The 15301-nt window shown below is 41.7% G+C and overlaps 4 protein-coding genes across 11 annotated transcripts in view; 2 read left to right on the top strand and 2 right to left on the bottom strand.

The window, feature by feature from the left end:
* The first annotated feature begins 64 nt into the window (after positions 1-64).
* On the top strand, positions 65-1684 carry Kr-h2 (Kruppel homolog 2). Its single transcript, XM_965564.4, has 5 exons — positions 65-393; positions 599-780; positions 854-921; positions 974-1107; positions 1157-1684. The coding sequence occupies exons 1-5, from the start codon at positions 227-229 to the stop codon at positions 1386-1388; spliced, it is 783 nt and encodes a 260-aa protein (XP_970657.1). The 5' UTR covers positions 65-226; the 3' UTR covers positions 1389-1684.
* Positions 1685-2271: 587 nt separating this feature from the next.
* Positions 2272-4131, bottom strand: RpS3 (Ribosomal protein S3). Of its 2 annotated transcripts, NM_001172392.1 has the most exons (5): positions 4090-4131; positions 3307-3386; positions 2752-3118; positions 2539-2696; positions 2272-2485 (listed from the first exon to the last, which is right to left on the bottom strand). In NM_001172392.1, the coding sequence occupies exons 2-5, from the start codon at positions 3334-3336 to the stop codon at positions 2315-2317; spliced, it is 726 nt and encodes a 241-aa protein (NP_001165863.1). In that variant the 5' UTR covers positions 3337-3386; positions 4090-4131; the 3' UTR covers positions 2272-2314. The 2 variants fall into 2 exon arrangements, with proteins under 2 accessions (NP_001165863.1, XP_008192466.1); XM_008194244.3 differs by lacking the exon at positions 4090-4131 and having other exon boundaries at positions 3307-3439.
* Positions 4016-5423, top strand: LOC659087 (cathepsin O). Its single transcript, XM_965419.5, has 3 exons — positions 4016-4427; positions 4474-4976; positions 5026-5423. Exons 1-3 carry the CDS (start codon positions 4248-4250, stop codon positions 5330-5332), a joined length of 990 nt encoding a protein of 329 aa, XP_970512.2. The 5' UTR covers positions 4016-4247; the 3' UTR covers positions 5333-5423.
* A 5169-nt stretch (positions 5424-10592) lies between these two features.
* brat (brain tumor) overlaps positions 10593-15301 on the bottom strand; it is a 54502-nt gene continuing 49793 nt past the window's right edge. For all 7 annotated transcript variants that reach the window (XM_008194319.3, XM_064359085.1, XM_064359086.1 and 4 more), the window contains one exon: positions 10593-14681. In XM_008194319.3, the coding sequence (XP_008192541.1) occupies positions 12215-14662 (2448 nt within the window). In that variant the 5' untranslated portion in view covers positions 14663-14681 and the 3' untranslated portion in view covers positions 10593-12214. The remainder of the gene's footprint in view (positions 14682-15301) is intronic.

Below are 15301 nucleotides of genomic sequence, written 5' to 3'. Positions count from 1 at the left end.
AAATACAGTTTCCTTCCCTCCCACAAACGTCAAAATCGGACGCAATCTCATGGCAACGTAAATGTCACTATGTCATTGCGTGTTTACGAGCAAGTGAGATATGCACGTATCGTCCTGTTTGTAATAAAAATCAAACATTAACATTATTCGGTCGTGCTATTTCGCGAATTTGCTAACCACCTACGTGTCACTGTAAACCGTTGGTGTTTTTCCAAATCTCGAAGAAATGAGTGACAGTGCGGGCCCATCGAGCAGTTCGGACCAAAGACAGCGGGGGCTGAACGTGGAGGCCCTCAAGCAGCACGTGCTCACCCACAAAATCGACTGTGGGTTGTGGGCCATTCGGGTGCTGACCATCCTCTTCACTTGCGGCTACTTTTTGCCAATTTTCGGGTAAGTAGCCTTGTACTCATGCTAATTACAGGTAGCCGGTTGATAACCGGTTGTTCTTGGGTTGTGTTTTTAATTGTGGTGTTTAGGTAAAAACGCCAAAAGTGGACGTTGTATGGTTGAGGATCCTAAGAGTGAAAAGTAGCCCATCACATATGCACTTTCTTTTTCAACTTTCACTCAGTGAGAAATTTTTGTTGTGTTGCAGGAGTGCTCAAAATGCCTATTACAAGGCGCTCATTGCGAACGCTGCCATTAACGCCCTCAGGCTGCACCAGAGGTTGGGGAGGGTTAGGCTGAGTCGGGAGTTTGTGGCACAGTTGTTGATGGAGGATAGCTGCCACTATCTCTTCTATTCCATGATTTTTATCTATGTGGCACCCTTGACCTGTATCCTTCTCTAATTAATGTGAATTGATTCAATTAGAGCAGCACTGAATTCATTTCCTTAACTAGAATACAGTGGTTTTGTTGCCAGTGGTTCTGTTCGCTATTCTACATTCAGCCAGTTACTCACTAACTCTACTTGATGTAATAGTCAGTAACAGCACTAGTAACGTTTTAGTAATTTTTTGTTTTTCAGACTTTGGGCCAAAACTCGTGGTGGGGCGCCCGCCTCTTGATATCTTTGGTCGAATTCCAGTCACTAAATATCTTGAGACTGATCGCATTCACTGAGATTATTATGATGCCACTCACTGTACTTTTTGTCGCTATGTAAATAATCTAAATGGGGTAATATTTTTTATAAAAATTGTTTTTGCAGGGGACGGGCTAGTCTACTGACGCCTTTTATCTATTATCATTTTTTGACTCAAAGGTACACATCAAGGCGTAACCCTTACAATAGAAACATGTTCCATGAACTCAGAATCTTGTTCGAAAAGACCGCAGCAAAGCCCAATCTACCTTCCTTTGTGAAGTCAATCTTGCTAGGGATTATCAATTTCACTGTTAAGTTAGCACCTCCCCAGGTGCAAGCCCAGCATCAGCAGTGAGCTAGTTGTTCCATGTATCCTTATTATATCAAATGTTCGTGATATGGGTAATTTTAACGCCTAGTATTGTTTATTTGCACTTGTTTGGTACATGTTCATGCAATTTTTTGCACGAATTTGAGGTATGGTTGCAAAATTTCGTCCGTTACTTTTTATATACTTTTAACCCAGGAATGATTTTTTATTAATTTTTAGTATGGATGGTGTAAAGTAGTTTTGTTATATCGTTATAAATGCATTGTGCTCATGGAGGTTTCTGTTGTAAAACTCATTCGAATTAAATTTTCTCCATGTCATGTTGTTATGTTAATAAGCAAAAGTTTGTAATTTCACAATAAAAAAATATTTAAAAAAGGGCGTTTTATTGAAATACTCTTCATTATTCCCATTATTCTTCATTATTCCCATTTTTTATTTTTGTTATTGTTATTACGAACTATGATCCAGTTCAGAGATAAACATTTAGTAAACAGGCCGAAAATTAAAAATTGCTTTAAGCTCTCTTATTTTGCGAAATTCCTTTAAAAACGGACAGAATCACGATGTCTTTTAAATGCTTACTTTAGCACATTTTTAAACCATATTTTGTTCAAAAAGAAACGGAAATTATCTACGCTGCTTTTGCCTTTTTCACTCAACAATTAGTTGCTTCGCCAAAATTTTTGTTTACGTGTCATTTTGTAAAATCTTACTTAGTTGGAAATTACGTAGCTCCAAAGTTTAGCTAATTTTCTGAAATGTCGATAAAACACGTCGCAGTTAATGACTCACTGCTTTAGAGGAATTTCTTTTTTTAGAAGGGAGAAAACATTCCCAATGGCAAAATTAGGAATAAGGTTGAAACAGGAAGGGCATTTTTCTTGGTATTAAAATAAAACGAAAGTTATCTTTCCAGAATTTTATTGAAAATTAATCTTATGATAACTTTAAGCTACTACTGGAATAGCTGGTGGTGCGTCAGGTTTGACTGCTTTGATTTCACTGCTGGGGTAGGCAGGCAAAATCTCCTCTTTAGGTTCCACAACAGAGACATTGTCAGGCAGAGGCTTTTTGGGGCCTGTTTTGCCGCTGGGGTCCCACGGCAACATAATCTTGACCTAATACAACAAAATAGCATCATACAAACACCAATAATTTTACAAAAACTTACTTTAATTCCCAGCACACCCTGTCTTAGCAAGACGTGGCGGGTGGCTGTGTCCACATAATCATTGCATGGGTCCCCAGAGTGGATCATGAGACCGTCAACAAACTTCATCGATTTGGCTCTCTGGCCACGCAGTTTTCCAGAAACTACAACTTCACACCCTGCAAAATAACCACTAAATTAATTCAAAATACGTTTTGAGCCAAATGTCCAAACCTTTAGCGCCACATTCCATGATGTACCTCAAAACACCATAGCAAGCCCTGCGCACGGCCAAACCTCCGATCAATTTGAATCTAAGAGACTCTGCTTGTGCAATGGCACACAGACCCCTGTTGGCCACCTTCTCGCCATACAAAACGACTGAGTTTTCGGGGAAATTGAAACGTTTCTGTACGACTGAAGTCAATTCACGAATACGACGGTTCTTCTCCCCCAAAACACGGTCAGTACGTGTGGCCATGATGATGATTTCCGTGCGAGTTGGGGTGACTCGGACCTCAACCCCGGAGTACCCATCTTCTGATAATTCACGAGTCAAGAACTCGTTCAATTCGGCTTTGAAAACGCCATCGCCAACAAACTACAAATAAGCGCAACATCAAGTCGGTGAACTGGGGACCACATGTGGGAAAATGTTGGGTTATGGTTTGGGGAACAAGTAAACATGAATGTTAGCCCAAACATGTGTGCTTATTTTACAAGATTTTGGGCTCTAATGAAGAGTTAAACATGTTTAAGTGGATGGAAAGGCCAATTTCTGGTATTTACCTTGCGTTTTTTCGAAATTGGAGTCGCCATTTTGACGTTCTAAATGGAAAAGGTTTGACGTGTGGCGAGCGGAAGTCGACCTAATTGGGAAGGGATGTGATAGAGGACGCTTACAAGGCGGCTTATTTGAATAATTTTTGGAGAGAAAACTTTCTTGCATATCGGGTAAATAACGTAATGAAAAGACTGTTCTTTTTTCAGTTTTTTTACCTTCAAAAAATTATTTTTTTTTTATCTGAGTAGCTCCAACCAAACCAACAACTTTTATGAACTTTTATGTGTTCAGAACTCTTTTTAATCATCTATCGTTTAAAAAAAGGTCATTGTCCTGCTACTGGTAGTTTCCAAAAATATTATTATTGCTAACAAATGCAAAAATAGCCAAAATCTATTTCGGTTTATAACTTGAAAAACTATTACGAATTTACGACGCCAATCAATTCTCCAGACAATTTTGCATACGAATAATTGAAAATATCTCAATTTTGTCGTATATTTTCGCCGTAATTGAGAAAATAAACGCAATGTAATTCTACACAAGTTGCGCCAAATGTAAAATATTATCTTGGGGAAAGATCTTGGACCGAATAATTTATGCAACTGTTGCGTAAAACAATGTAAGACCATAGGCAAAAATAAATTAAAAACAAAAATAAATAAATAAATTCTCTAGTTTTTTTGGTAATTTTGTTAATTTCTGTCATCTATTTTTTATGTTTGTGGTTTGACAACATACGTTGAGGTTATGTCGTGACATTTTATACAATGTGGATCAAAAAATACCTGCTTAAACCTCATTCACCCTCATTATAAATTTCTGTTCCACTCAGTCACTTAACTGGGCCAGGATTGTGTTTCAAGATAATCAAATTAATAAACATGGCGATAGCGACAAATAGTTCAATATTATCATTGTTACCAAAATATCTGTTTTGATAAGAATGGCTTCGTGGAGCACTTACTTGCAAGCGATTTTCTACATTGCTCTGTTATTTTTCGTTATCCCTATAAGAATAAAAGGCCCAGACCAAGCCGAATCACAATTTCAAGAGTACTTGAAAAGGTTCAACAAGACATACGATGACCCTTCTGTGTATCAAAACCGTCTTCATGCATTTAAGGTAAAACTTATAATTTGTGTCCTTGTTGTATAACGTCGCTTTTCAGCAATCACTACAAACAATCGAGACTTTGAATTCCAAAAAAAGGAATGGTTCAGCACTGTACGGTTTAACGAAATTCTCGGACTTGTTACCAGAGGAATTTTTCCAAACCTATTTACAATCAAACCTGAGTCAGAAGACGCATTCAAATGAGCCAAAACGACACCACCATAAACGAGCAACAGTGCCTAATAAAGTAGATTGGAGAGAAAAAAACGCAGTGACTAGAATTTACAACCAAGGCAGTTGTGGGGCCTGCTGGGCCTACTCTGTTATTGAAACTGTGGAGTCCATGAACGCCATCAAAACCAACAAGTCTGAGGAGCTCAGTGTGCAAGAAATTATCGATTGCGCTGGTAACAACAAAGGGTGCAATGGGGGCGATATTTGCACTTTACTGTCTTGGATCAAAGCCACAAATTTCACGATTCAAAGACACGCCGATTATGGGGGTAAATGTGGCCGGGGCTCGGCTGGTGTCCATGTTAGAGACTTCATGTGTGAAGGGTTCGTTTAGTTATTTTTTAAGTTTATTCTTTCTTATGGAAACTTTCAGATTAGTGGGGTCTGAAGATGTTATGTTGAGGCTTTTGGCGGATAATGGACCCCTGGCTGTTGCGATTAATGCGCAAACTTGGCAGAATTACATTGGAGGTGTTATTGAGTATCACTGTGATGGGGATCCGTCAAAGTTAAATCATGCTGTCCAGATTGTTGGGTATGATTTGACTGCAAGTATTCCGCATTATATTGTCAGGAATACGTGGGGTGTGGACTTTGGGGACGGGGGATTTTTGTACATAGCTGTGGATAAAAATATGTGTGGGATCGCAAACGAGGTCTCAGCATTAAGAGTACTGTGATTTATTTAGATAGTGATGTTTAAGTGTATCCATTTTATGTAGAAAATGTATAGGTTTTATACACCAAGTGAGAATAAATGTTTTTTTATTATTGTATTTTTTCTTCCATAGTCCTTGAAAATAAATACTGGTCGCCACCAATGAGCTTGTAATAATTAACTCCTTTTTTTGTGAAAAAAACTCACACATCTTCAGTTTGTTGTTGCGTCAGACATTTTTTTTATAAATAAGCTTCATGGTCCTTCCCTTTATAAAAGCAGGTACGTATTTCATAACGGATTCCAGTTCCAGTGGTTTAAAGTCGTCTAAATAATACAGAGCCATTTCTCTTTTGTTACCTAATTTTTTGTTGCTATACCTAATTTTATACTGGTACATTTTTATAGCAAATTTTGCTGCAGCTTAAATAAGAAATCCGATATTGCGTCAAGATTTTCGAGAAAGAAATAAAAAAAATGTTTTTAACCAGGGACATGTGCACTATACTTACATAAAAAAGCCTCTCTGTGTTCAAGATTTTTGTTAAGAGTGGCCATTGCATTAAATTTTAGAAGTAACATAAATATAAAGGTGTTATTTTAGGCTTTTTAAAGTTTTGTTCTTTTAATTGCTCTGTGGGTAATGGGTAGTTATTATTTTTCTAAATATAAATTTAACGGAAACATTTTGTTTGATTTAATCCTGTCCCTGTAATTGAGTTAATCTACATCATAATTATCCATTTCAAAAATAAATTTAACTTTTGTGGTGGTTTGCTAGGCAAAATTTCCTTACACACGGAAAATAATACAGTGAGTTTGAAAACTCAAAACCCAGAAATGTTGACTTTTCGCCAAATTATCGATGTGTTGAAAAAAATCTGGCCGACGCGGCTCTATTTTGAATTTTAACAGCTCACAGTGTTGATAGGGAAGGGGATCTGGGCTGGTGAAAATAATTTCCTCAAAAAATAGTTTATAAATATTTTATTTATCCCGTTTGAATAACACAGTGTCTTGCAAGTATTTATTTTTGCTCCTTTAATAATAATGCTACGTAATGATCAACCTCGAAACACTTACCTGCGATTTTTCCGCATGATTAGCGTTATATTATTATTAAATCAGTAACATTTGCATTGACTAATGGTTACATTATACCTACTAACGACTTCGTATTGCGTTTCGCCAAAAAAACTTTGGATTGTAATTTTTTACGTTAGAATGTCATTTAAAGGTAAAACTAGAAGATGTTTATCAGGTTAAACAAGTCGTTGATGGAATTCTTGTAGGAAGTATTTATACTGACATTTTTTGGAGTGTGGCTTACTGCCTTATTATTATTATTATTATTATTGACAACAGAACAACCTCACCTGAGGCGAAATGTATAAAACCCTTTTTTATTGCACAGAGACGTACAATTAAACGTGGTAAAAGCTGAGAGCGATCATTTAACTTGTAATTCCATTATTCTGATACGAAGTGCTTACCTTAGTCTTTTTGTAGTAGGTACTTGCTCACTTAGTTATTTAATTAAGAACGTCAACTAAATTACAGTCAAGTAGGTAACATGGCTTACAAAGTTCCGACTTTTTTCTTTTGTTGGATCGTGTACCTAATTGGAATAACTGGAGGGTGTTTATTATATTAGCTATTCGTAATGAAATTGCTGTTGGAACTTGATTATTCTTTGTGTGGATTCTCGCGATACTTACCTTTGATTACATCAAAGCTGCGAAAAGCGAACGTTTATCGGGAGCAAACTGTGTATCGTGTTTGTATTTTTTCCAAGTCTATAACTAATAAACTAGTAATAACTTAGGTATAATACGTCTACGATCATGTCCCACATTATTATAGGTGCCATCTACTATAGGTTCGGCTACTACCACGGTAAGGAGTGGATTGATGGGGTTTACTGTTAATCTACTAAATAATTCGATTAAATTTCAAGCAAACGAAATGCTTTATTAGATACACCACTGCAATAATACACGCTTGTAACAAACTGATATGACTTAATCATCAAATATTGTACTCAGTACAGAGTAGAAATGACTAAATGTTAAATAAATAATAAAATTTATAACGACGAGACTGAACATGCGTCGGGAGCGTCCATTGTGCTGTGCGGGTGGTAGTTGCAAAAAATGACCACAATCAGCACAACATCGCTCCTCACAAAATTCTTTGTCGGTTAGGTCAAATTCGCAACATTATGGGCGCGCTGTTCACTGCTCTTGGGCTTTTTTGTAATAATGTAATCAAAGGGGAAACAAGTTTTCAATCTCTTTCATAATAATGTCGATGGAACTGCACAACATTGTTCTTTAATATTAATTACTTCGTAAAATTGACCTGAACTCTATTGACTAGGCACACTTAGTTTATATAATAACAAGAAACTGTCCTATGAAAAATAGAAACTTCCGACAATAAAAGAAACAGACAAATAATCAAATAATAGTGTCGACGCGGACGCGTCGACCTCACAACGGTCTCATTTTTTTTTCGATTTTTAAAAATACTTTATCATTACAACATATAAATTATCAAGATATTCTTGTAACAGGACCAACAGTGTATACATGTAATGCTTTAGCCAGATAATGTGCTCCATAATAATCGAGTGACATTCACACACTAATTATGTTTTTTTCTAATATTAACGATCATATACAAAATAAACCATCTGTTCGGAATGTGTCGAGTTCCAAAGAAAACTTCAACCGAGAAGAACACCTTAATTTTATCATCGTAACATTTTGATTTAACAACTTTGAAAATACTTTGGAATAGAGTAGTTGCCAACAAGTGGAGTAACGTTATTGTCCACTGCCGCAATAAACGAGTGAGGTGCACTTGGTGTGGGGGTGCGAGGGCGCATGCACAGACTAGGCCAAGCGGCGGTAGAGGCCACTACTGCGTCAACGAACACGCTCATTTAATTTTTACAAAGATTTTTTGTTTTTTTTTGGCTAAAATTACACCCGCTCGTCGAGTTGATTGATTATGTAAGTAACAAACATAGCTCAAAAATATATATTACTCACAATATATATTGCCTTGATTCAATTTTGCAAATATAAGTAAGTACTTACTACAACGCATCAGTCTTACAGTTGAGAGAAGAGCAAAAGCTTAGGCGCGGACAGCTCGCGGCTACTAATTCATAAATCCTACGCAATTAACGATAAACACACACGGACACAGACAAGCAAGCGGCGGCGGCGGCGGCGGCGGAGAGAAGCACATTATCGGGAGTGATGGGGGCAACACGACGGTCGGCGACGGCGGCGATATGTGTCACGTGGCCAACACAACACTACACAGATATAATGTATAACACGCACTATTGCTATCAAATATAGAATATCTGCGATTTGTCTGCGCGACCTATGGCAGGAACGATGATGACGGACAAAGCGGCTAATGCTAGGTGGCGTCCGGGGCCCCCGCGAGACTCTCGGGGCCGCGGGCCGCGCCCCCGGTCCCGAGAGCCGCAACAGGCGCGGGCGCCTGGAATGTGCGGCCTCACAACAAGAAAACACTCATATAATGCTCGTATTGTTACAATAACCTTAAGTGTAAATGTGATAAACTCGGTCAGTCCTAACAAATACCTACTACTACCTTATCAAAGAGAGAGACATACGTCGCACTTTTTCAATACAACCATAATAAGGACGTACAAAGCACATAAAAATACAATATATCATCAATAATTTTTGTTTTTGATATAAAACGACTAGACTAGAATACGACGTAAGCAGCTACTTTTGGTCGGTCCGCGCGAGCTTTGGTCCGCGGGTTCCAGCCAACAAGCAAGGAGAATTGGTGTGATCAGTACAGTCAGTACAAGTTTTTCCTTTTTACAGTACAACACGTACAATGCTTTGGTGTTCGTACTTCACGAAGAGGTGTGGTGGAAGAGCGTACGCTTTTTGAGTTCATTTACGGATGCGGCGCGGCCCGGCGCCTCCGCCATTTTCGCTGCCCAACACTGAAAAACTACGCTGAATGCGAACTGAAGCCCGTTTTGATTCGAGTTGGAGCGACTTTGAGAAATTTTAGATTTAAAAAGCAATTTATTGGTTGTTGGGCAGCGTTTTCGCGCGAGAGCAGACGGCGACGGTGACGGTTCGGGGCGGCCTGCAGGTGGTGTGTGCAAGTGATAATAACATCGGGGGTTGGGGAAGGCATTTCCGATAATCACAGTCTGTTAAGAGGTTCTGTTCGAGCGCAATACCGGGAATAGGTGCTCGGAAGTGTGGACTCTGCGGCGTGGCTCATTATTAATTAACAGTGCACAACAACAATCTACAACATGAGCAAAATGTATAAAAATTTATAATCTGGAACAACTCATGCAGCGAATAACAAGAGATTGTGCGACGGGAATGTGAGTGCGGCCCTTGGCGGCCAAACAACGAGGTGGATATTTGTTAGAGAGACAAATGGAGAACAGACGACACACGGGGAGCGGTGAGGCGGAGCGGGAGGTGGAGGTCTTTAGTGCGGTTTGTGGTGGTGGTGGTGGTGTGCGAACCGGAGGAGACGACACTACATATGTACACACTCCACGTGGATAAAATAGAGTAATGTTCCCTAGAGTAATTGACATGAAGGTAAACGCAACATATTCAAGTGACAGGCCCCTGGGCGGACGGCGGCCGCCCCATTGTGCGCATCTTGCTGGAAAGGTGGACGGCCGACACCCTCCCCGGAGGACTATTGCATCTGCGTATCACTAAGTTCGTTACCAGAAGAAATGTGTTGTTGAATCAGTCTTACCGAAAATGCTTTTTTAATCTTGTTTTAAACGTTAGTTTACGCCTAAACTCACACAACGCAAGCCTCTCTAGCGAGACTGCCTACAAATAAGTTAAAAGTATCCAAACTACCTTGCTACTAATACTAATGACTATATATGATAAGAAAAAAATCACACATGCCTATATATCTATACCTATATAGGATTTGCTTAGTTGGGCCCAGGAAGATTGTTCAATATCAATAGTATTTTTGTCTCAATATATCATAATTGTAACGTTACACAAGCTGCTCCCGCAGGAATACAATAATTAATATCATCACTTACGTTCTAAGTATAAAAGTTTACAGTACAGTAAGTAGAAAAGAAGAGAGAGGGCTGCTTCAACAGCCGTGCCGTGCTCGAAGCTATGTGATCACTCGGGGCGGTGAGGGACTAGGATAGAAGGTTGGGCAATCTCCAACAGCACAATACGAAAGAAAAGAAAAATAAAACAAAATAAAAATAACTGAAAACTGCAAGAATTGGTATTATTAATTAAAAAGCATTTACAACAAAAAATCAAAGAAAACAAAACAATGTACATTTAATTTAAGAACAATTTTACCATTAAAATTAAGATAATAATAATAACAACAAGTTTAAAAAAATTCTAGTAATACATTGGGGCGCCGTAGCCATCCTGGTCGGGTCGACCGCGCCGGCTCCTCTCGAGGTGCCTCACCGAGGACGTCTCAGGAACAATAGAAAAAATAGAGCGTACTCTGAACAAGACATTAAAAACAACATATATAACACTTGTCGGTGAGACACCAAGAGACAACATTTCGGCGACCAGACGAGTGACGGCGCGGCGCAAGTCACGGGACTGCTGGTAAAATGTGGGATTGAGATCGCTCAGCCCCCGTGTTCTGCGATCATCGCCTCCGGTTTCAAAAAACAACAATATAATAATAATATAAATAATAATACGGAACGAGGCGGAGCGGGCGAGGGGAATCGCGATCGAAAATAGAGAGAAAGAGAAAAATATGAGAAGAATACGACGGCGATGACGACGGCGACGCCATCCGCCCGCTCGCCCTCACCATTTCTAACTAAAATAAAACCCTAGCTACTAAGTAAATAGTCTTGTAGGGCGCGCCTGCGGCGGCGGCAGCGTCCGCGTTTCGCGACCGCACGCATGCTCGTGCGGCCAGCGTCACTATCTTAAACTCGGCAGCATCAACAAACAAATATATTCTACTGCTACAACTAAACTCATATAATAATTAAAAAAAATAAAGAAGGATGGTGTGAAGTATATTGCATGCACCACACGGAGAGTTGCAATTTCTTCCTATGCAGTTTTTCTAACTTAAGAGATATGGTGTAATAATACCACTATTTATAAATCATAACAAAACTAAAAATAAACAACGCCCGAGCGACTGGAAGTTGGGGGCACGGCACGCTACGGTGTCGAACAAAGCACGGTAGTAGTAAAAGACAATAATAATAATAATACAAAAAAATACATACGAAAAGGAGGGGATATAATTAAAAATAACCAATAATATTATAAGAAAAAAACTGTTACAAGTACAGTTCGTGGGTGACTAGGGTCGCTAACAACGCGGCATCCCGCAAACAACAACGCGCTATACTAAGGACATACACAACATCATACACGCATATTAAAATAGATCATCATATCGTATCGGAAATTGATGCTCGACTTAAATACAACAATGGCCCAGGCACCGCTATGCTGCTTGGTTTATTATTCTTTAACATTTCTAAAATGTGAATTATAATATCCCTGTTTTGAATTAGTGATAGAATTGGTCATTCAACACGGGTGACGGGCCGCGCTCCCCTGGAGGAGCAGGCAGGCTTCCTGTCTCAAACGCATCGTCAAATATCGTACATACTATCAATAAAAAATATCAACATTGTGAAGTACAATACAAAACTATGACGACGACTGCACATCGTTACAATTTTGGACAAACTTTAAATTTATAAATTGATAAATACAAATAGTAATAACAGACCAGCAATCCGAACGCTTCGTTCAAAAATGCATCAACAAAAAGTGTCGGGAACGGCTGCTGGAGACCCTGTCTCGTGACGATCTCGCTCCGTCTACAGGCCAATGGGGGGCACCTGCACATAGCGATAGATGTACAGACGGTAGTCCTTGCTGGCCAATACTACGGAGCCGTCGTCCATCAATGCGACGTCGAAACATTGGGCGTGCTTCACTTTGCTCTCTAACGCGGACACCAACTGTCCGTCTTGGGTGAAGATGGTCAAGTTGAAGTTGTTGTGGTTATCGGCGATCAGAATCTCGCCATTGGCATTGATACCGACACCAATCGGATAGTTGGTGATGCCTTCGCCTCCGATTTGTCGCAGATAAACACCCTCGTAACTGAACACCTTGACGCAGTGAGCACGATTATCGCTGATGAAAATCTCCTGCTTGTCGTTGACGACGACACCGTTCGGGAACTCCAAGTGCTTTGAACAGCCGAATTTTTGCAGCACGGTCCCGGTTTGGTCGAAAATGATCACACGCATCACTTTGCACTCGACGACGACGATGCGGCCTTTGTTGTCGACGGTGACGCCGCGCGGATGCTGCAGGATGTTGGCGCCGAACTTTCGCACAAACTGTCCGTATTGGTTGTAGATTTGGATCTGGTGCGTGGGCGAACGCTCCGTGACGATGATATCGCCTGAGGTACGCACGACAGCGACGCGATTCGGATACAGGAGCTGGCCGTCGCGTTTCCCGCACTCGCCGAATTGGAACTTGAAGCGGCCCTCTTTGTCAAAGATCTGGATTCGATGATTGTTCGTGTCGGCGACGATGATGTCGTTTTGAGCGTTGACCGCAACACCGCTCGGCTCAGTAAACTGGCCTTCCATTACGCCAAACTCGCCGAACTTGCAATGGTAGATCATCTTTTGGCGTTTGATTTGAGATTTCGGGGGGAATATCGCCGTCGACATCAACTTCGATGTGAGATCGAGCATGGGGTCGGTGTGACCGGTGCTCGTTAACGAATAGGGATCGCTGCTACCGTTTTGGAACATTGTGTCGGTACCACCGTTCGACCATTTCTCGTAAGGGTTGATACCGTTGAGATTCAAATCACCGATTGTCGTTGAAAACGGCCCCAAACTATTGGCACTGCTGAATCTTTTGCTGATTATGTTCGATTCGAAAGGAGAGGTTGATTGGCTCGAGCCGGAAATGGTGAAGGGACAGTGGATGCCGCCGTTTAAACTTCCCGAACTACCGTTGACGCTGCTGCCGCTGGAGCTGGAGCCGCCGGTGGGACGGGCGATGGGTGGTTGTTTGCTGGGTCCCACCACGGCTTCGGAATTCGATCGGACGTAGCCAAACGTGTTACGGACGCCCACTTGGATCGCCTGATAATTCGAGACGAATTCCAGTTCGCATGCTGATTGCACGCTCTGATCTATGTTGTAACTCAAAAGGCCTTGCAATTTCGTATCTAACAATTTCCTAATCATTAAAATTTCAACAATGGTAGCACATTTGTTCAGTCTCTCGACGAATTCGCACGTTTTGTAAATCTGTTCGACCGTTTCTTGACCTTTCTGTGTTGCTACGCCAAGAGAGATTTGTTTTGCCGAAAATACGCTCTCTAGTTCTTTCAACAGTTCCTGCTTCCGCTCCTCCAGCATCGATCGGTAGAACATGAACGTGTCGTTGATTTCGTTTTGGGCTTTGTGGTATTGCACCTGCAGGCGACTGGATACGTGTTCGACATTTTTGAGAATGTTGCGTATGTCGGTGGCTTTGGTCTTAGCCTCTTGAACCGCATGTTGGATCGCTTCGACTTGTTTTGGGGCCGCTTCGCTGATATGTTCGTATTCGTGTATACCGGCTGGATGCTCTAGGTTTAGACACTCTTTGCAAATGGGAATCGAACAAGTGCGACAAAAGTATTTGAGAAGTTCGCCCTTGTGTCGTGGACAGACCGTATTCTTATTTTCACCATTGGTGATTGTGGAATTCGAGATCAGGCCGTTCTTGGATTCATCTTTGATTTCGTTCAGGTTGACGACTCGATGGCCTTCGAAGCAGTGCATGAACTGATGAGCCATGACGCAGTTCGGACACAGATAATTGGCACAATCGACGCAGCGAGCAACCGCGTCTAGTTTCTTGGTCTTACAGCCGGTGCAACGGACCGTCGGATGGAACGAGTCTGTCGTCGAGTCCGAGCTAAACAGCAAGCTGTTGAGGATGCCTTCGATCGATTCCGAGTTGCACCGGGGACAGATGAGCTTGTTCTTTTCGAGACAAGGGTTGCAGAAGGTGTGGAAGCAGGCCAACAGTTTGGGGTCGGCCACGGGCTCGCGGCACTGCTGGCAATGGAGCTCGGAGGGGTCGCTGTCTCGATCGACGGAATCGCTGACTGGGGGCGACGAACCGCTCACTGACAATGGGGAGTCTTCCAAGGGGGACAGGGACAAGTAGTCTGCTTGGTCACCAAACGATCCAATGGAGTTTGCTCGTGGTAGTGATTCAATTGAAGGAGTCGGAGATGCCATCTTTAATTACCCGTCATCCCTGCAACAACCGAATCCTCAATTAGTGAAACGTCGGCACGGGGGCATCGAACGCGATGGCGGCGCGGCGCGACCGTTATTTATTCATCCCCCGACTGCAGCCGATGAATCAGCGGCGGCGGGTGCATCCTGGGGCTGTCAAATCGCGTGGGGGCGAAGTGTTTAGACGTGTCTGGCGCGGAAAGAGGAGGCGGCGGACGATCGATGTGCCGACCGAGGGGACTAATGCTGTTGCCAAGGTAACGCTGTGAGGGCTGCAACCCCGACTTGAATTATTGCTGCAACAAGGTGGCTGAAGCAGCGCTCCTCTAAACCGAAACCGCCGTTCACACGAAACGTACTTTCAACGGAGGAGCTGCATTTGCAGACGAATTGTAACCGGCCACCGGCGCCGCCGCCGCCGCCAATGCAGTCGCCGGCGGCGGCGTGCTGTCCGTTCAATATCCTTGTGCGTTGTTTGTTGCTTTGCTACAACACTGCGTCATTCGCTACCTGTTGCCAAGGCTCGCTAAGCAAATGAATGGACAAACGCTCAACCGTCTTCAAAAAACATGCGACCGCAGCTCGGAAAAAAATACAAAAACGGATCGATCATCGACAGCATGACGTGAAAGGGGCCGA

The sequence above is a fragment of the Tribolium castaneum genome, chromosome 9 (assembly GCF_031307605.1).
Source record: "Tribolium castaneum strain GA2 chromosome 9, icTriCast1.1, whole genome shotgun sequence".
In the NCBI taxonomy this organism is placed as follows: Eukaryota; Metazoa; Arthropoda; class Insecta; order Coleoptera; family Tenebrionidae; genus Tribolium; species Tribolium castaneum.
The sequence above is the reverse complement of the archived record's forward strand: the minus strand, read 5'-3'. Positions and strand labels throughout refer to the sequence as shown.